Below are 20,523 nucleotides of genomic sequence, written 5' to 3'. Positions count from 1 at the left end.
GAACTATTGGCGCTTTATAAATACTGTATAATAATAATAATAGTAGGTATTAGAAAACTGTACAGTTTTGTAAAAGGTTCATTTATTTATTTGTCATACCTGTAGGTCATTTGCTCCCCTTAACCCCCTCCCCTTCCTCACCTCCTAACCCAGTCCAAAAACTCCCAAGTAACAACCCCATACATACTTGTTTTTCAGGATACAAAAATCCAATTTTTTTCACTCCTGTAATACTAGGGGTGAACATCCAATGACTTTAATGTCCTAGTAATAATGCATGATATGGGGGTTGCTAACCAGGAGTTTTTCGGACAGGCGTTTGGGGGGGAGGGGCAAAATGGCCTATAGGTAAGACAATAAGATTACTGACAAGCTTGAAAAACTTCACAGTATTTTTAATATCTACTAAGGCACCTTGACTGGATAGGCTTTTTTCTGGAAAAGGTGAACGCACCCTATAAGTTGATATAATCAACCCCGCACAGTTGTATGTTTTAAAATACAAAATATCTGCTTGCCAAGAAATATAGGCAAACTGAGGATTGTTAGATGATTTAATATTACATAGCTCTAAAGGGATTCTATCATTTGTGAGACAAACAAGCTTATTTCATAGGAAAGTGAGATTCCAAGGCAAAGCAGCAAATCAGAATTCACTTGGCTGAACTCAGACCAATACAGGATGGATACTGACTGATAGCTCTGCGTTGTGGCCCTTAGGAATAAGTTAATTATAGCATTGTAGAGCAGGCTGTGAGCCGATTCACTTTTGCTTTGCTTATGATGTCCTTGCCAAATATGTAGCAATGGAAAATCAGTGACTATTACTTTTTTAATTCTTAGATTTGCCTTAAACTTTTACAAAAGCTATATATATATATATATATATATATATATATATATATATGTTATGTACAACAGTTTTGGCATTTTGGCTAACCCTACCCTCTTCAAGTTCAATAGTAAATATACACCATCATCGACCCTTATAAAGGTATGTAAGAGGAAACACAAATGGCAACTAAGTAATCACAAGCACCATGAGTATAGACTGTTCGCTAATGTAGGGACTGATCATTTTGCAAAATCAATGCTCACAGAGCTTAGTAAAGGAGCTAAAGCTGTGTACACAAGAACACTCCAATCATATAGTAGAAAAATATATTTTTTTTCACTTCCCTTGCACATAAAAGGGTATAGGGTAAACCAAGCTTCATCGTATTTACTAAGCTATGCAAAAATGTTCTGCTCCTTTAATAAATCATGTATAAAAAGCCCCCCGTCCAAAAAATATCAAGTGTAGATAGACTATAGCCCACTGATTTATTTATTACAGGTACTTTAATAGTGCCGTCAATTTACGCAGCACTTTAAATATATATATGTTCATTCACATAAGTTCCTAACCCTCAAGGAGAGTACAATCTAAGGTCCCTAACTCACATTCATACATACATACTAGGGTCAATTTAGACAGGATCCAATTAACCTACCAGCATGTCTTTGGAGTGAGATGAAACCAGAGAACCCGGAGGAAACCCACTCAGGCACAGGGAGAACATGCAAACTGCAGACAGGTGGTGCCAGGGTCAGTGGTGTATTTAGTTTTTGTGCTGCTCTAGGCAACTCAAAAACTGTGTGCCCCCCTCGCCCTTTTCCCAGTGAGACAGAGGTTGCATGGTGACAGTAGCAACTAGGGTGTAAAGGGTGGTGAGAAAGAAGGGGTGTATTATGGGGGGTGATGGGGGAGCCATAGCTTTACGAAGGGTGTGATGGGTGCAAGCAGGAATTGTGGAGTGTGATGGGTGGTGAGAGGTGCAGGAGGGTTTATGTGATTTTTGTATGCAGAGTATAGTAGGGTGGGATCTATGATATATGCTGGCAGGATATGTTGGGGTGTGATGGGTGTAATGGAGAGTGTTGGGTGATGTCAGGTCCCTGCAGGGAGTGGATGGGTATATGCAGGGTATGGTGGGATGTAAATTCCCTCCAACTCACAGACTGAACCCACCAGAGTGATCTCCCTCCCCCCACAGAGACTGCCCCATATACACTGATTCCCCCCCTCCCCTTACAGACTGCCTTCATATACACTGATTGTCCCCCCAACAGACTGCTTCCATATACACTGATTGAACCCCCAAAAGACTGCCCCTATATACACTGATCCCCGCCCCCCACAGACTGCCCCCATATACACCGATTCCCCCCACAGACTGCCCCTATATACACTGATTCCCCCCACAGACTGCCCCCATATACACTGATCCCCCCCACAGACTGCCCCCATATACACTAATCCCTCCTCACAGACTGACCCCATATACACTGCCCCCCCCCAACAGGCTGCCCACATATACACTGATCCTCCTAAGCACAGACTACCCCCATATACACTGATTCCCCACCAAACACAGACTACCCCCATATACACTGACACACACACACACACACACACACACACACACACACTGATGGTTCCCGGCACTTCTAAATTCCGGCTGATAGGAACACCAGCAAGACAGAGCATGACAGTGATCATCATACATTTCCAGCCTAGTCTCTGTGTTTAGTTTCTCCGAATTCCTCACCTCACCTTCTGACCTCCCACCACTCCAGCAACCACAGGACTGTATGGCGGATTTCCTTCTTCCTCCTTCTTTTCCTGGGTGGCAGCCGGTACACTGGGAAGGCTCTCTGCACTGACACACCAACCCCAACATGTCCCCATCCTCACCTCACCTGCCGACTTCCCATCGCTCCAGCAGCCGCGCCATGTCCGCAGGACTGTACCCTGGATGTCCTTCTTCCTCTGTCTTCTCGGTGGTGGCTGGTACACTGGAAAGGCTCACCGCACTGACACACTGAGCCCAACATGTTCCCGCGTGTCCCTTCTTCCAGGGGGCGGCGCCGCCCCCCTGAAAAATGCTTCCCTAGGCAAATGCCTTGTTTGCCTTGCGGTAAAATACATTCCTGGCCAGGGTTGGGATTTGACCAGGGGCGGACTGACAACTCATGGGGCCCCCGGGCAATAGGGGATCATGGGGCCCCTGTGTTTTCGCCAACACCCAAAAAAGCCTATGAAAAATCCAATGAAAGATACCAGGGGCATCTCATGGGGGCCCCCTACTAACCCCGGGCCCTCAGGCAGTGCCCGAGTGCTCAAATGGTCAGTCCGCCGCTGGATTTGCCCCATCAACCCTAGTACTGCCAGGCAGAAGTGCTAATCATTTAGCCACTGTGCTGCCCATTGATCTTCCTCTTATCACAGACTTTCTCAGAATCTCTGTATAAATACTCATTTATAACCCTACAGAGAAGTTTCAGAAAGACTGCATGACACTTCACAAAATGGGGTCAATGTATTAAAGGTGTAGGAGATGTTCACTTAGTAAAGCAAATATTCACTTAAAATTGAGTCTTAGTAAATAAGGTGAAGCTGGGTTCACAGTGAATACCCAATCATGTGCAAGACAAATCAAAGTAACAGGACTTTTGATTGCTCATGCTTGGATGATTGGAGTGAACACAGCTTCACCTCATTCACTACAATGAATGTTCACATTGTAAAGTGAATACACATCCTACAATGTTAACATGATCTGTTCCTTTAGTAAATCAACCCAAAAAATTCAACATAGCTTCTCCCATGATGACAATATTATTATGCTAATCCAGATACTGATGAAGGAGCACAGTATTATATCCAGTTAGTGAACTGTTTAGGTGCAATCATTTCTTTGTAGGTGACACTGGTGCCTTGTGATATTTTATAAGAATTCATTGAACCAATAAAAAAACTATTGTATGCTAAGAGAGGATGTGCTCCACTCTGCAAGGGGTAAGCTAAGCTGCCCATGCCCGTACCTCTTGCCTCGTTGCTCTATCGCCCCATGGCAACTTTGCTAATGATTTGATAGCATAGCTGTCGATAATTTTCCTTTGTACTTTATGATCACCACCTGGTTGGTTTTAAGGCTGGTTGTTGTCTTTATTTCTATATACCCACTGTATACTGCCTGTGAGGCAATAACTTCGCTCCTTTTATGTTTGGATACCTCAAACTGGGCTACTTGCAGGCTGAAAGCCTCCATATTGTTTTTTATTTTCTGTATTGTATGTAAACATCCAATAAACATTACTGGAAAAGAAAAATGCAAAAAACAGCCTGACAAAAATAAGTGATACTCCTGATTTTAGGTTTTCAGATCTTCCATTCGTGTAGAAAACAACAAGCATTATTAGCATCAGACAAGTATCATGGAGGTCCTAGTACTCAGTACATTCACACAAAGTTTCAAATTTCTCCCATTCACCGTTCTCCAACATTTATTCATTTATAGCCACTACAGATGAGCAAAACTGAGTGTATTCTTCTTTCTAAAATGTTGGTGAAAATCTGAGATTTTTATTAAATTTTACCGTCTCCGCCAAATTCATAGATGTCATCGGGGAAGGTGGAACTAACTAATAATTGAAAATGTTTGTGGTTCCCAGGGCTCTTTCTATAATATGCAAGTATATCCAGCATGTTTGCACATCATGTCAGTCTTACCTCCCAAAGTGCCCTCCAGGGATGCAATGAGACTGCACTCCCCTTTGTTTCTTTATGTCTGATGCCATCCTTTCCCTGTCTTCTTCCAGGTCTGGAGTCTCCAGCCATCTATACTGTGCATGTCCTAACTCTCACACATGCTCACAAGAGTTACTTTGTTACAGTACTCTTGGCATGCTGCGATTGTACATTGCACTGTGTATGTGCAGCTGTCAGTGTACAATGAGGCAAAAATTGCTAGCAGGCAAGCAGAGAGCTTTTATTTTTAAGGCAGAAGTTCTTTCTTGCATTAAAAAAAAAATAGCAATAAAAAAAAAAAAGTTTAATTCTACTTTATGGGGTTGTAAGGGTGCAGCGGTGCTTTAAAAAGTTCCTAAAGGTTATGGAAACTCCACTCAACTCTTCTGGCTCCATTAGATGGACTTTTTCTGTGTGCCCGATCAGCCTCAATAATTATTTTTTTTTTTTAGAAAATAAAAAACTGACAGTAATAAATAAATAAAACATCTAAAGAGACAGTAGACAAATAACTATTCAATATATATAAAACAAGAAACACACACACATTGTTTTAAACAAAGCTCACCTAACCAATTGAACTTGAGAAATATGTCTCATTAATGGCAAAATTAATTTTGCCAAAATCATCCATTGATCCTCAATAGACACCCCAAATCAGTGCCATGAACTATATTTCTGGTGATAAATATTGTACCCCACATGGTATTGTGTGGATAAGGCAATGAAGGTGTTTTACAACCAGCTTGATAGATTTTATGAGGACGATTTACTATAACTGGAGCAAACAGAATCTGGTGAGGCTGTTCATAGTAACCAATCAGCATCCAGGTTTTATAGTCAAAGCTTAAATGAGCAAGCTGAAGTTAGAAGCTGATTGGTTATTATGCATAGCTGTACCAGATTCTGCGTACAGTAAATCTCCCCCTATTTGTTTCTCACAACTACCATGACTGCATGAAGCTTCTATCCCTTTGTTTACCTGATTGGAAGCTTAAAGCAAATAAGAGAATATTAATAAGTTGTGTAAGAATACATTTTTATGGTCTCTTAAATTTAAGATTTTCAAAATCACTTGCATTTTCTATATTGCCAGTTAAATGAATTATGGCTATGGGGCTACCCAAGAGTTTGTCTCATTTTTCTTAGCAAGGGAAAAATACATTACTTGTACGAATGCATTAGAACATGTATAAAAGACAAGTATAAGGACTGTTTTATTAAAGGGTTGTTTAGTCCTATGCATCTTCAGCTCACATAGCCAGCAAAGTGTAGTCTGTTTTTACATTCCATATCTTGCCCGGATATATACAGTAAACTCAAGCTAGAATTGAAGTTAATCCTTGGGTAAATCATCTTTGTACAAATCCATTGACTGCCAAGCTATAGGAGTGGAGTTTATTAAATAAGGTAAGGATGTGTTCATGTCAAGCCTGTGCGAGAAAAAATCCAGCTTTGTATTAATTTTCCTTCCACCTGATGGGCTATTCAAAGTGAACGTAGTGTCACCCTATTTATTAAGCTAAATGAACATTCATTTTGCTAAGGGAATCAAGTGAATCATTGTATGAAACACACATGTGAAGGAACAGCAAGGAGCACTCTAATTTGCAGACCTGCTCCTGGATACACCGGAGGGACCCAGACCAGATCCTTTAACATCCAACACCAGGGGGACCCCTAAGTGGAGAGGATCATCAGCCTCATACACAGCTGAGGGAGGACCACCCAGTATCGGATGACATCTGGATCATTTATACACAAAGGCGCATATTTTATGCGGGTCTGGTGAGTGCGCATTGCTTTATCACTTTCGTGCACGGATACCTGAACCAAGTCACCTGAATACCTAAGTCACCTGCATACTATAGCACCTAATCTCTGTCACCTAATTGAGGAGGACTTTTTATTGATCGAACTGATTGAATACATGTCATTATCTATATATGTTTAGCGCTGCACTTTATTTTATGTTTAGTAAGGTCTTCTAGGGGTTATTGGTACCTCATTCGTGCATAGCAGCTTTACAATTGTTTAGTACTAAGGCGCTTCTCTCCAGTCACTTTCATTGTATGATTGTTATATTAAAATCGTATTATAGATATTTGGGCCTTTCCTTGTTACTTGATTACTATGTGCTCTGACATGTAATGCTATAGATATTAGGGCTCATTCACACCACTGCACTGTTACCTACATTGCTGCATGGAAGTGCCATTTATAATGAACAGCAACACAACACAAAATGCATGTGTGCGACAAGGCACCACATTGCAATAGAACTCACAGGGTGAGATTTACAATAACTGTGCACACAGAATTCCGTGCAACCATGCATATTAACTAATCAGTTTCTCGCATCAGCGTATTCAATTAACCACTTCCCGACCACCCTATAGCAGATATACTGCTACAGGGCAGCACGGGTGCGCAAAATCACACATCCGGGTAGGGGGCATGCACGCACGCGCCCTACCTGCGCCGCCATACGCAGCCACAGCTGTCAATCACCGGGTCTCAACCGGTGATTACTCACCGGTGCGCAGTGATTGCTGAGCATCTCCGATGGGGAGGAGAACTGTTTGTAAACAAAACAGTTCTCCTCCCTGTCAGCTTGAGCACACTGCTTTGGATGGCTGTACACAGCACAGCCATCCAAAACAGTGTGATTACAGTGAAGCACCAACACACAGCACATAGTAAAACAGCACACAGTTAACCCTTTGATTGCCCCTCATGTTAACCCCTTCCTGCCCAGTGCCATTAGTACAGTGTTAGTGCTTTTTTTTTTGCACTGATCACTGCATTGGTGTCACTGTGGATGTCAGTGACACCAAGTCAGTTCCCCCCAGTGTCAGAATGCCTGCCGCAGTCTTACAGTCGCTGCCATTACTAGTAAAAAAATTTTAAAAATCCAGTATCTATACTTCCATTTGTAAACGCTATAACTTTCATGTAAACCGATTCATTTACATGTATTGGGATTTATTTGTAGCAAAGACATGTAACAGAATACATATTGGCCTAAATTTATGATAAAATTTGATTTTTTTAAATTTTTTTACTGGACATGTTTAATAGCAAAAAGTCAAAAATATTGTTTTTTTCTCAAAATTGTCAGACTTTTATTTTCATAGCGCAAAAAATATAAAACGCACATGCAATAAAATACCACCAAAAGAAAGCTCAATTCGTGGGAAAAAAGGATGTAAATTTAATTTGGGTGCAACATTGCATGACCGTGCAATTGTCAGTTAAAGTAATACAGCGCCTTAAAGCAAAAAATGGCCTGGTCAGGAAGGGGGGGTAAATCCTCAGGAGGGCAAGTGGTTAAGCTTTGGTAATAAAACCTAGAAGCTGAGTGGTTACTATTCAGAGCTGCACCAGATTCTGTCTGCACACGTTTTAGTAAATCTCTCCCATATTGTCATGTGTGTTGTGTTACTGGAAAATGCAGCCTGCCCCATTTTCCTATGCTTCATAATGCCTTTTAGCCCATTCATTCTGAATGCATTTCTTTACATGGCAAAGCATTGTAGTCTAATTAGGTCATAATAAATAATCCATATGCGTTTCACTACTCAGATTTTCCTACATGCAATTTTTGAAAAATGTTTGAAAGTATACTATATGTAGCCAAGTAGAAGTAAGCACATATACAGTATGGAATCTGGACCATTGTATAACATGGCATCATTTTCTAATGTAGCGATCCAGTGCGGCGCTAAAGTGGTCCTAAGTGAAAGAAATCTATGGATGAGGTGTATTTCCACTTTGGGTAACCATAGGTTACCTGTACAGGTTACATAAAGATTACTTTAGGTGTATTCACAGGTTAAAGAGATACTAAACAATACTCTTATTCCCCCAAACTAATCGATAAACATCTACTACATAATAGCCCTGTAATCTATTTTTCATAAAATTTTTTCTTACTGTTTTTTTCTGCCTCCTTGTAACATCCTCACACGTCAAATCCCATAGTTCCTGGTCCATCTTGGGAGCAAGCAAGAGAGGGTACGTTCCTACATACAGTGGAACCATGGAGAACAAATGAAAACTCGCTTATTCAGGGAAGCCTGCCCCCCTCCACCTAAAAACTGTACTTGAGTCACCTCCAATGATCATTTCCTGCAGCTATCACCTTTTGTACCACCTCCCCCTTCCTTTAGATTGTAAGCTCCATGAGCAGGGCCCTCATATTCCTTCTGTACTGAAATGTATTGTAATTGTACTGTCTCCCTTTATATTGTAAAGCACTGCGCAAACTGTTGGAGCTATATAAACCCTGTAAAATAATAATAATAGTCACCCTCTAAGGAAGTCAGATTACAACGGGGAAAAAAAGGAATTTGGAGATTTGGAATTGGCTGAGCGCAAATCAATTTTTTACGTTAAGAATGCATACTTGATTTTTTTTTTAAAACCAGAGTTTAGTGTCTGGTGAAAAGTCATAGGTTTACAGTTAGCTTTAGGGTTAGATTGATGGGTTGTATTCAGTTTAAGGGTTAAATTTGAGAGTAAAATTGATCTTAAGGATGGTGACTTGGGTTAATTTAAGGTAGAGCTATGGGCAAAATAACATATATGATACAGTGTGTCACTAGCATTAACACAGCGGTTTTTGTTACAGAATGCCCCTATAACCTAATTTTATTATCAGTTAATACTTCCAGTAGACTACATTGTTCATCCTGCAAATAAACTATGCAGCACCATTGTCACCCTGTGGACAGGGTAGTCCTAAATCAGCCTTTCTAAACCTTTTCACCACACAGGAACCCTTGAGAAAGTTTTCAAGTCTCTGGAAGCCCCCACTAAAAATGATATCTATAGCTTATGGTACATTCGAATGATCAGTAGGTTTCACAGAGTTTTAAATAAAGAATGTGGTATATGCAAAACCTCTATATAATAAAATTATCCTCAGTGATAATATGGAATCAAGCACACATTTCCAAAAAAAAGCAGGCACTGATCATTAGTGGTCAAGGTAGGTAACAGATCAATATGCTGCTGCCCTCTCCTCAAGGAACTAGTAACTTCTGGAGGAACCTTAGGATTCCTTGGAACTCTGGTTGAGAAAGGCTTTCTTTTTTTAACAGTTGCATGAGAAAGGCTTTCTTATATTGACAGGTAACACCAAACCTAAATCTCACTTAAGCTGCCCACACATTAGTTTTTTGGGGGGGGGTTTCGTTCACCCAATGGGTTGAATGAAAAAAAACTGACCTAATTCTCTCATCCACACATTTGAGGTGAATGGGGGAATCACTCCCACTGAGCTATTGTGTTCTGCCATCAGCAGTGTGTCAGAACACACTGATCACTGCTGCCAGCTATAGCCAGCGGCACTGATAGAGTGCCACTTATCCGACACCGTGGTTGTACAGAAGCTGGAGAGTATCGACTTCTGTACAACCAGGGTGGCCACACATAGATCGAAATTTGGCCAGTCCATGCTGAACTGGCCAATTTTTGATCCACGTATGGCTGGCTTGACACTTTTAAACAGTTACTGTGATGGTCTTCTTTAGGGTTTTGTTTGGAAAAAAAGGTTTAAACCACATGAATAAAATCTGATCATTGCATTCATCTTCAGACAATGTTAAATAAATTGATTCTTTCACTGGCACCTTGGTCTGTATGTAAATGTGAAGAAAATATAAAGGTATATGAAAACAAATCATTACAGGTATTAATTTCATATAGTTCCTGGCATACAATATTTTTCACTGTAGTGGTCCTCTAAGGCTAGAACTGGTCATTCACTGATCGTAATTTAGTCAGCTCCTGATAAGCCGGCCAACATTAGCTTTATGGGTGGCACTGTTGGCCCTCTTCCCATCTGACATCCTTCAACTGAAACTCAAAGGGCAGAAAACTGATGGTTGAACAGTGGCTGCATCCAATCAGATGCAATATAATCGCTGTAGCATGACATTCATCCAAGTGAGGTGTATAGAATAGCTGGAGGAATTTGTTAGATTTTTTGCAGGCTCAAAAAAAAAACTATGTGTGTATGGCTAGTCTCACACAGGGGCTCAGGTTCAAGGCAGAGGTGTGATCATTTTAACTATCAGGGGAGATTTACTAAAACTGGTGCTTTCAGAATCTGGTGCAGCTGTGCATGGTAGCCAATCAGATTCTAACTTTACCTTGCTCTTTTAAGCTTTGACTATAAAACCTGAAAGCTGATTGGTTACTATGCAAACTGCACCAGATTCTGCACTCTCCAGCTTTAGTAAATAACCCATATTGAAACTTATTGCTTTATTCTGTGAATAAATATTTAATGACATTAAACCTATACACCCTGAAACACAGCATCTTTTCCTATAGTTATATATAACTACCATAACTAAAAGTGTATGTTTTTATTTTCTCCTTCATAAAACAAAACAAATGTAAGTACAATATAAAAGGTATCATCGATCTTGAACATTTATTTCCTTGAACAAGATTTGAAAATGACTCCTTCTGCCAACCCCAGGCAGCAGCCTGCCCCCTCTTCCACCTGTCATAGACCTCTCAGCGCTGCTGGGCATTTTCTAGGTGTACAGACTCCCTTCCAGGGCGATCCTCCCGATCCCTATCCTACAGCCCAGCAGTCTCCATGCCCCCCGACTGTAGGCTCAGCTCATATTTGCTCCTCGTGTGATGATAACACGGTCCAAACCAAAGACATTCTGGTTTGAATCAAAGCATCTGATTCTTATAAAATGTCTGAAAATCATAAAAAGGGGAGAAGACATTTATTTCACGTATCTGGTACAATCGGGTCTTTCAGAGCAGTTTTATAGAGCAGATTGTTCACCGTCCCTATTGTATATTAGCATTGTCGTCCATAAAGACCCACTAATGAGCTCAATAAATCCTGCTTCCTGAGACGAGCAGTTTTCAATTAAAGGAACAGTCCGTTCTTGGCGTGTATTGTCTCTGCTATGCGCCTCTGCTACAGCGTGCCATCAGTGGAGGAACTACACATCCCAGCATGCCAATCACACACACTGTATACAGTAACCGACTAACAGGCGTTCAATACACAGTACTGTGTGTATGTACTGAATTATGTATGTATTAGACAGTCGGGCTTGTCTGAGGTTTATTTATACGGTTTACAGGTCTGTAACACTTTTCTATTGACTTTTCATTTGTTTATTGGAGATCTACTCTCATTGACTTTCCGCAAATGGAAATATGGTAATTAGGGAAATCGGTAAATTACATATAGTAGGAATAATTGTATTCCATTGCAATCGAAATGAAAAAGAAAACGTTTAACGCAAGTCTTCTTTTTTCCCTTTTTTCTCTTTTCTTTCTTTCTTTCTCTCATAAACTCTTTCCTTTCTTCCTTCCTTTCTTTCTTTTTTTCTTTCTTTTTTTTCTATTCCTGTCTATTTAAAAAAGTTCTTTATTTCTCGTTCTTTCTTTTTCTTTCTTTCTTTCTTTCTTTCTTTCTTTCTTTCTTTCTTTTCTTTTCTCTTTCTATCTTTCCTTTTTTTTGAGAGAGAGATTTCTGTTCTCTACAGTTTCTCAATCATTGAATGAAAACAAGTATTATATATTTCGTTTTTAATATCCTGCTATGATACCAATTCATTTATTCATTCATTCATTCTTTCTTTCTTTCTTTCTTTCTTTCTTTCTTTCTTTCTTTCTTTCTTTCTTTCTTTCTCTCTCTCTTTCTCTCTCTTCCTCCCTGGTTAGCCTCCCCAACATCTTCTTTCTTTCGTCCTGGAACTTGAATTTATTTAACAGATGCGGGAATACATAACACAAGTTCCTCTAGCATCCAATACAATATCTTAGTAAACACAAATAATATTTTTTCCGTTGATTTCAATCGGCTAATCACGTAGATGAATGAAATAATTATATATATATATATATATATATATATATATATATATATATACACACAAGGTTTGGTTGTTTGGAAATCAAGGTTTGGAAAGAGGTTTGGAAATTAAGTCGAATTAATTTAATCAGTAAAAATAACCCTGTGTTATTCTTACAGGACTCATCCATAGCTACAAATTAGCTCTAAATAAAAATGATGCTGCTACTTCTTATAATAGTAATATCTGTGTCATGGACAGAACAGAGAGTTTGTAATGTGGGGAAGAGGCCCTGTCATTGTATGTAGGGAGGAGGCTGGAAAGTCCGGCTCTCAGTGCAGAACAGCACCCCGGGGACAGACAGACAGCCAATAAATATATTTATAATCCATGTTTGTTTTGTCTGTTCACCACGTTGCTTAAAACTGTGTATTTGAAAAATCCTAGCAATGCTCACATGTAATTAAATTCTACTTTATTATGGGAGCAGCCAATAGATAAACCTTGAACACAAATAAATTCATCCAAAACTACAAAAGGGAAATCAGAACAAACCGCCTTCATCAAAACCAGTGTATCTCCTGACATAAAACAAGCTCAAGCCACCAACCAGTGAATATATATAAAAGGAGAAGTGTCAGTGTCATATTTAACACAAGAACATTTTCCATGAAAATACCATTAAAAATATATCTGATCGACGATTTAATGTATTATAATTGATATAATTTTGCAGAGGGAGTGTATTTATTATGAATCTCTTAGGCTATTTCTTTATGAAATGTTATGTTATAAAAATCTTTATTGTGACCTCCATACAGAATGAAAATATTAGACCAGTCATTGCTGCAGTATTTATGGCGGTAATAAAGATATTATTGGAACTGCTTGTTTTCTCTGCAGTTCCTCCTTCTTGGAATTTAAAGCAAATATTATATATTTATATTAATATTCCGTTTGGGGCAAGGTAAGTAATATATGGATCTCTCTCTCTCTCTCTCTCTCTCTCTCTCTCTCTCTCTCTCTCTCTCTCTCTCTCTCTCTCTCTCTCTCTCTCTCTCTCTCTCTCTTTCCTTTCTTTTCTTTTTCTTTCTTTCTTTCTTTCTTTCTTTCTTTCTTTCTTTCTTTCTTTCTTTCTTTCTTTCTTTCTTTCTTCCTTCCTTCCTTTCCTTTCCTTCCTTCCTTCCTTCCTTTCTTTCTTTCTTTTCTTTTTCCCTTCCTCTTTAGTTTCTCTCTCTTTCTCTCCCTCCCTCCCACTTTAGTCTCCCCCCTCCCTCACAAAATACTCTCTTTCTCTCTCTCTCTCTTCCTTAGTCAGTCTCTCCCTCTTTCCCACTCTACCTCCCTCTTTAGGCCTCAAGTACACTATTGTTCCTAAACGGGAGTTTAGGAGCTCTTGGCGTTTTTTTGCCAAAGCCCCTGAACTTAACGCAATAAAAGCCTGTGTGTCCATATCCTTTAGATTGTAAGCTCCACGAGTAGGGCCCTCCTATTCCTTCTGTACTGAAATGTATTGTAATTGTACTGTCTCCCTTATATTGTAAAGCTCTGCGCAAACTGTTAGCGCTATATAAATCCTGTATAATAATAATAATAATGTACACTTAGGCTTTTACCAGAGTTTAGGAGCAGCAGAGTTTAGGGGCAGTTAAACGTTCCTCTTCTGAACGCAGAATAGAGGGAAAAAATGCTAAAAGTGGCAAAAACACGCATAAACAAAGCTAAACCCGCCTAAATGCTAGCCGCGTTTAGTGCTTGGGTGTTTATCAATGTCAATGGAAAATACTCTGACCAATCAAATGAATAAATGTCCAAGCGCTAAATGTGGCTAAATGCAGGTAAATGCAGTTAAACAGGTCTAACCCCCCTCCCGCTTAGTGTGTGTATATGTCTCTCTCTGTCTCCTTCGCCCAGGCCCCCCCCCCCTTCCCTCTTGGTGTCTCTCTCTCTCCTTCCCCCAGGTTCCCCCCCCCCCTCCCGCTTAGTATCCTTCTCTCTCTCTCCTTCCCCCAGGTCTCCCCCCCTTAGTGTCTCTCTCTCCTTCCCTCTTGTCTCCCCCCCCTTAGTGTCTCTCTCTTTTCCCCAGGTCTCTCCCCCTTTAGTCTTTTTCTCCCTCCTTCCCCCCGGGTCCCCCCCCCCCCACTTAGTGTCTTTCTCTCCTTCTCAGTGTGTGTGTCTGTCTTTCTCTCTTCTTCCCCCAGCTCTCCCCTCTCCCTCTTAGTGTCTCTCTCCCTCTCTCCTTCCCCCAGGTATACCCCCCCCCCCTTGGTGTTTCTCTCTCCTTTAGTCTCTCTCATTCCCTCAGGCACCCCCCCCCCCCCTTCGTGTCTCTCTATCTCCTTCCCCCAGATCCCCCCCCCCCCCTTAGTGTCTCTCTCTCTTTCTCCTTACCCCAGGTCTACCTCCCCCTCCACCTTCCCGTTAGTGTTTCTCTCTCTCTCTCTCTCTTTCTCTCTCTCTCTCTCTCTCTCTGCTTCCCCCAGGTCTTCCCTGCCCTTTTAGTGTGTCTCTCTCCTTTAGACTCTCTCTCCTTTCCTCCAGGTCCCCCCTCTTAGTGTCTCTCTCTCTCCTTCCCCCAGGTCTCCCCCCCCCCTTAGTGTCTCTCTCTCTCTCTCTCTTTCTCCTTCCCCCCAGGTCTCCCCCTCCCACCTTCCCGCTTAGTGTCTCTCTCTCTCTCTCCTTCCCCCAGGTCTCCCCCCCTTTTAGTGTCTCTCTGTCTCTCTTCTTGCCCCAGGTATCCCCCTTAGAGAGAGAGAGAGAGAGAGAGAGAGAGAGAGAGAGTGTGTGTGTGTGTGTGTGTGTGTGTCTCTCTTTTTAGTCTCTCTCTTTTCCCCCCAGGTTTCCCCCTCCCTCTTAGTGTTTCTCTCTCCTTCCCCCAGGTCTCCCCCCTCCCTCTTAGTGTCTCTTTCTCTCTCTTTCCTTCAGGTCCCCCCCCCTTATTGTGTGTCTCTCTCACCTTCCCCCAGGTCTCCTCCCCCCTCTTAGTGCCTCTCTCCCTCTCTCTCCGTCACCCAGATCTACCACCCCTCTTCGTGTCTCTCTCCTTCCCTCCAGGTAACCCCCCCTCTTAGTGTCTCTCTCTCTCCTACCCCCAGGTCTCCCCCTCCCTTAGTGTCTCTCTCTTTCTTTCCTTTCTTTCTCCTTCCCCCAGGTCTCCCCCCCCCCCCCACCTTCCCGCTTAGTGTCTCTCTCTCTCCTTCCCCCAGGTCTTCCCCCCCTTTTAGTGTCTCTCTGTCTCTCTCCTTACCCCAGGTATCCCCCCTTAGTGTCTGTGTGTGTGTGTGTGTGTGTGTGTGTGTGTCTCTCTCTCTCCTTTTAGTCTCTCTCTTTTCCCCCCAGGTTTCCCCCTCCCTCTTAGTGTCTCTCTCTCCTTCCCCCAGGTCTCCCCCCTCCCTCTTAGTGTCTCTTTCTCTCTCTTTCCTTCAGGTCCCCCCCCCCCTATTGTGTGTCTCTCTCACCTTCCCCCAGGTCTCCTCCCCCCTCTTAGTGTCTCTCTCCCTCTCTCTCTCCGTCACCCAGGTCTACCACCCCTCTTCGTGTCTCTCTCCTTCCCTCCAGGTCACCCCCCCCCCTTAGTGTCTCTCTCTCTCCTTCCCCCAGGTCTCCCCCCTCCCCTTAGTCTCTCTCTCTCTTTCTCCTTTCCCCAGGTCTCCCCCCTCCCGCTTAGTGTCTCTCTCTCTCTCCTTCCCCCAGGTCTAACCCCCCCTCCCGCTTAGTGTGTGTATGTGTCTCTCTCTCCTTCGCCCAGCCCCCCCCCCCTTGGTATCTCTCTCTCTCTCCTTCCCCCAGGTCTCCTCAACCCCTTAGTGTCTCTCTCTCTCCTTCCCCCAGGTCTCCACCCCCCCTTGTGTGTTTCTCTCTCTCCTTCCCCCAGCCCCCCCTTCTTTGTCTCTCTCTCCTTCCTCCAGCCCCCCCCCCCTTCTTTGTCTCTCTCTCTCTCCTTCCCCCAGGTCTCCCTTCCTTTAGTCTTCCTTTCTCTCCTTCCCCCAGCCCCCCCCCCCTAGTGTCTCTCTCTCTCTCCTTCCTCCAAGCCCCCCCCCTACTGCTTAGTGTCTTTCTCTCTCTCTCTCCTTCCCCCTGGTCTCCCCCCCCCCCTTAGTGTCTCTTTCTCCTTTCCCCTTGTCTCCCCCCCTTAGTGTCTCCCTCTTTTCCCCAGGTCCCCCCCCCTTTTAGTCTTTCTCTCCTTCCTTCCCCCAGGTCCCCCCCCCCCTTAATGTCTCTCTCTCCTTCCCCCAGCCCCCCTCCAGCTTAGTATCTTTTTCTCTCTCTGCTTCCCCCCAGGTCTAACCCCCCCCCCCCTCTTAGTGTCTTTCACCCTCTCTCCCTCCCCCAGGTCTCCCCCCCCCCCTCCCTCTTAGTGTCTCTCTCCCTCTCTCATTCCTTCCCCCAGATCTACCCCCCTTTAGTCTTTCTCTCTCTCCTTCCCCCTGGTTCTCCCCTTAGTGTCTCTCTCTCTCTCCTTCCCCCAGCCCCCCCCCCCCCCCCCCCTCCCGCTTAGTGCCTTTCTCTCTCTCTCCTTATCCCCCAGGTCTCCCTTCTCCCCTCCTTCTTAGTGTCTTTCTCCCTCTCTACTTCCCCCCAGTTTTCCCCTCCCCCCTAGGTGTCTCCCCCCCCAGCACTGTCTGCTGTGGGTTGTAGCTGTTCTCAGAGCCCCCCTATGATCCTATGCTATACAATACGTGGAATTTCCAAGAAGGAAAGCTCCGCCAGGAGAACATAAAACAGGGAATTTGTTTTGGTAACGTCAGTGAAAACTGTAATCTATAAATCTCCCCTGAAAGGAAGACCCGCATACGCAAGAAATGAACGGTTCGGGTCATAAAGGGGGCCATCCAGAGAGCAGATCGCAGTATAGAGGACTCTTCTACTTCTTTTCTCTCATTGCCCCCCCCCCCCCCCCCCAGCCCGCCGATCCCCCCCGGAGCTGACACAGAGCTTTCATTTGTCATGCTGTTTGCATACCTTCCCTGACTGGGTGCTTGAATGTCATGGGGGCTGCGAGGTCTCCTCCATGGACTGTCACGCCGGCCCCGTGATGAGCCAAAGGGGCTGCCTTGTGTTTGCCAATGGTGTCCCGGGGTGACATAGCCGGCTCCGGGGCCCCCGTACACCCCGTACTGCTGGCTGGAGGGGTAAGCGCAGGCCTGGACGAAGCTGCCCACCGTGGAGAGGCTGGAGGCCGCCTGTGTACAGACAATATGGAGAGGCCATCAGTACAGGGCAGAACCTGGCACCAATCTCACCTGACTGCCAGGTACATCAGAGAGAAGACCAGGAATTCCACACACCGGATAGTACGGGCGACAGAGTACGACACAGTGCAGGCAGTGTAGTCAGACTAATAGAATCACACGAAATGTAATGTGCAGCAGCATGGCAACATCCAATACATAGTGACATAGTATTTATAATATATGTAGAGTGATATAAGAAATAGTATGGCCATAGTATAGTGTATTCAAATGTAGTAGGCAGAAAGATAGCAAACAATATTACATAATGGCGTAATATATATAATGGCATAGTATAGAAGTCGTATAGCAATAGTATAGTCCTAGTGTATTAAAATGTAGTGCGTAGGAGCATAAAAAAACGCAATACATTATTGGATAGTATAAAAAATGTGTGTGATATATAATTTTATAGCACGAGAGTATATCGTAGTGTACTACGCTATAGCATAGTATGTATAGTATAGTATAGTATAGTATAGTATAGTATAGTATAGTATAGGATAATAGATTATAGCATTGTACAATATAGAATAGTACAGTATAGTAAAATATAGTATATATAATATAGTATAGTATAATAGAAGTATAGTATAATGTAGTATTGTATAATATGGTATAGTATGATATAGTAGAATTAAAGTAGAGTATAGTATTGTATAGTGGTATATAATGTAGTACAATATAGCATAGTATTTAATAGAATAGTATGGTATAGTAGAATTATAGTAGAATACAGTATAGTACAGTGTAGTAGAATATTGTATAGTACAATATAGTACAGTATAGTATAGTAGAATATTGTATAGTACAATATAGTATAGTAGAGTATTTAATAGAATAGTATGGTATAGTGGAATTATAGTAGAATGTAGTATAGTATAGTAGAATATAGAATAGTACAATATAGTACTGTATAGTAAATTATAGTATATTATGGTTTAGTAGAATATTGCATAGTACAATATAGTATAGTATAGTATGGTATCATGTGGTATATTTTAGCATACAGTAGTATAGTATGGTACAGTAGAATTATAGTAGAGTAGAATATAGGATAGTATATGCAGCGTGGTACATTATGACATAGTATACTAAACTATATGAAGCGTAGTACACAATGAGTCAGCATAGTAAAATCTATGCAGTTTGGTACATAAATGACAGGGAGATTGAGGGGGAAATTTACTGGTGCAAGAATCTGGTGCAGCTGTGCATAGCAACCAATCAGCTTTGAGTTTTTACTGTCAAAACTAGACTGAACAAACTAAAGTTAGAGGCTGCATGGTTGCTATGCCCAGCTGCACCAGATTTTGTGTGCACCCGTTTTAGTAAATTGCCCCTATAATATAGCATTTTATCATATAATATAGTGTAGTCTAATATAACATGCAGTGTAGTACAGCATTTTATCACATTAGTACATTATAATATATGAATTGTAGTATCCTGTGACCAGTGTAGTATAATATAATATATAAATTGTTGTGCACAGTGATTAGTGTAGTATAGTATAATATATAAATTGTTGTGCACAGTGATTAGTGTAGTATAGTATAATATATAAATTGTTGTGCACAGTGATTAGTGTAGTATAATATTATATATAAATTGTTGTACACAGTGATTAGTGTAGTATAGTATAATATATAAATTGTTGTACACAGTGATTAGTGTAGTATAGTATAATATATAAATTGTTGTGCACAGTGATTAGTGTAGTATAATATAATATATAAATTGTTGTGCACAGTGATTAGTGTAGTATAGTTTAATATATAAATTGCAGTACACCTAATATATTGTCATCCTAAACAGAGATTCCTTCCCAGACCATCTCCCCTATTCCAGTCTAGTGTAACCCTAGCCCCTTCTTTTTTTGACTAGTGCTCCATAATATCTAATATATAAATTGTAGTACACAGTAACAAGTGTAGTATAGAATTGGATACTATAGTATAGTACAACAAACTGCAGAGTGGTATTTATGACATGGTACAATATCGTAAAATAGTGAAGTACAATACAATGCAGTATTTAAATTCAGTGCATCTTCAAATACTACATTATAAACTAATTAATTATAGCTAATTATAGTACACCCCAATGTAGAACAGTGTAATAAATATGCAGTATAGTGCATCATACCTATAGTGCAATTTGAGGATGCATATAAATCAGTGCAGTTCATGCTATTAAAGTGGAGTATAATATACCAAAATGTAAAATAGTGCAGTTTAGCACTGTGTAGTGCATTATAGTATAGCATAATATAAGCAGATACAGGGCAGTATATTGTGAATAGTGCAGTAAAACACAAGTTAATATATTCTATTATAATAGGCTGTACTAAAATGTAGAGCTTATAGTATATGAGTTGTATTATAGTTCAGTGTTATACATTGCAGTATATTGCAGTGTAAGCATTCTGGTATATTATAGAGCCCTTTATTAAAAGGTAGCAGAGTAGATTGCAATACATTGCAGTTTGTGAGTTCCAGCCTACTCCACCACACAGCACTGCCCCATGATATATAAGATATTGCTTACCTGGGGGTATTTGATGTCAGGATCTACAGCACTCTTCTCTATTCCATTCAGGTTCTGGCTGCTGGGAAAGGCTGTCCTGTTAACGCTCGCCCACTCTTCCATCTTGGGGGAATAGACAGATCCATCTGCTCCAGCTATAGCACCTGAATCAATATACAGTCAGTTACTAATTTTCCTCTGCTAGAGGTCATAGTTGGCAACCTCCATTTGCATAACTTTGTCTAACTGTAGAAGATATTGCAACTACCCATCGGGGAGCCCAACTAAAAACCCACAAAGTAATTATGAGTGATTCACAATAATCCTGTGAAACATTTAATTTTTAAAA

At 41.6% G+C, this 20,523-nt stretch overlaps 1 protein-coding gene across 1 annotated transcript in view; it reads right to left on the bottom strand.

Moving 5' to 3' along the window:
* PAX1 (paired box 1) overlaps positions 1 to 20,523 on the bottom strand; it is a 38,851-nt gene that overhangs the window by 13,078 nt on the left and 5,250 nt on the right. Inside the window, 3 exon segments of the mRNA XM_089686490.1 lie at positions 17,377 to 17,461; positions 17,463 to 17,597; positions 20,196 to 20,338. Of these exon segments, the coding sequence (XP_089542616.1) occupies positions 17,377 to 17,461; positions 17,463 to 17,597; positions 20,196 to 20,338 (363 nt within the window).

Source organism: Staurois parvus, unplaced genomic scaffold (genome assembly GCF_062004578.1).
Source record: "Staurois parvus isolate SC_StPar_1 unplaced genomic scaffold, SC_StPar_1.0 ptg000401l, whole genome shotgun sequence".
In the NCBI taxonomy this organism is placed as follows: Eukaryota; Metazoa; Chordata; class Amphibia; order Anura; family Ranidae; genus Staurois; species Staurois parvus.
Note: the sequence above shows the minus strand (reverse complement) of the source record. Positions and strands in the feature narration are given on the sequence as shown.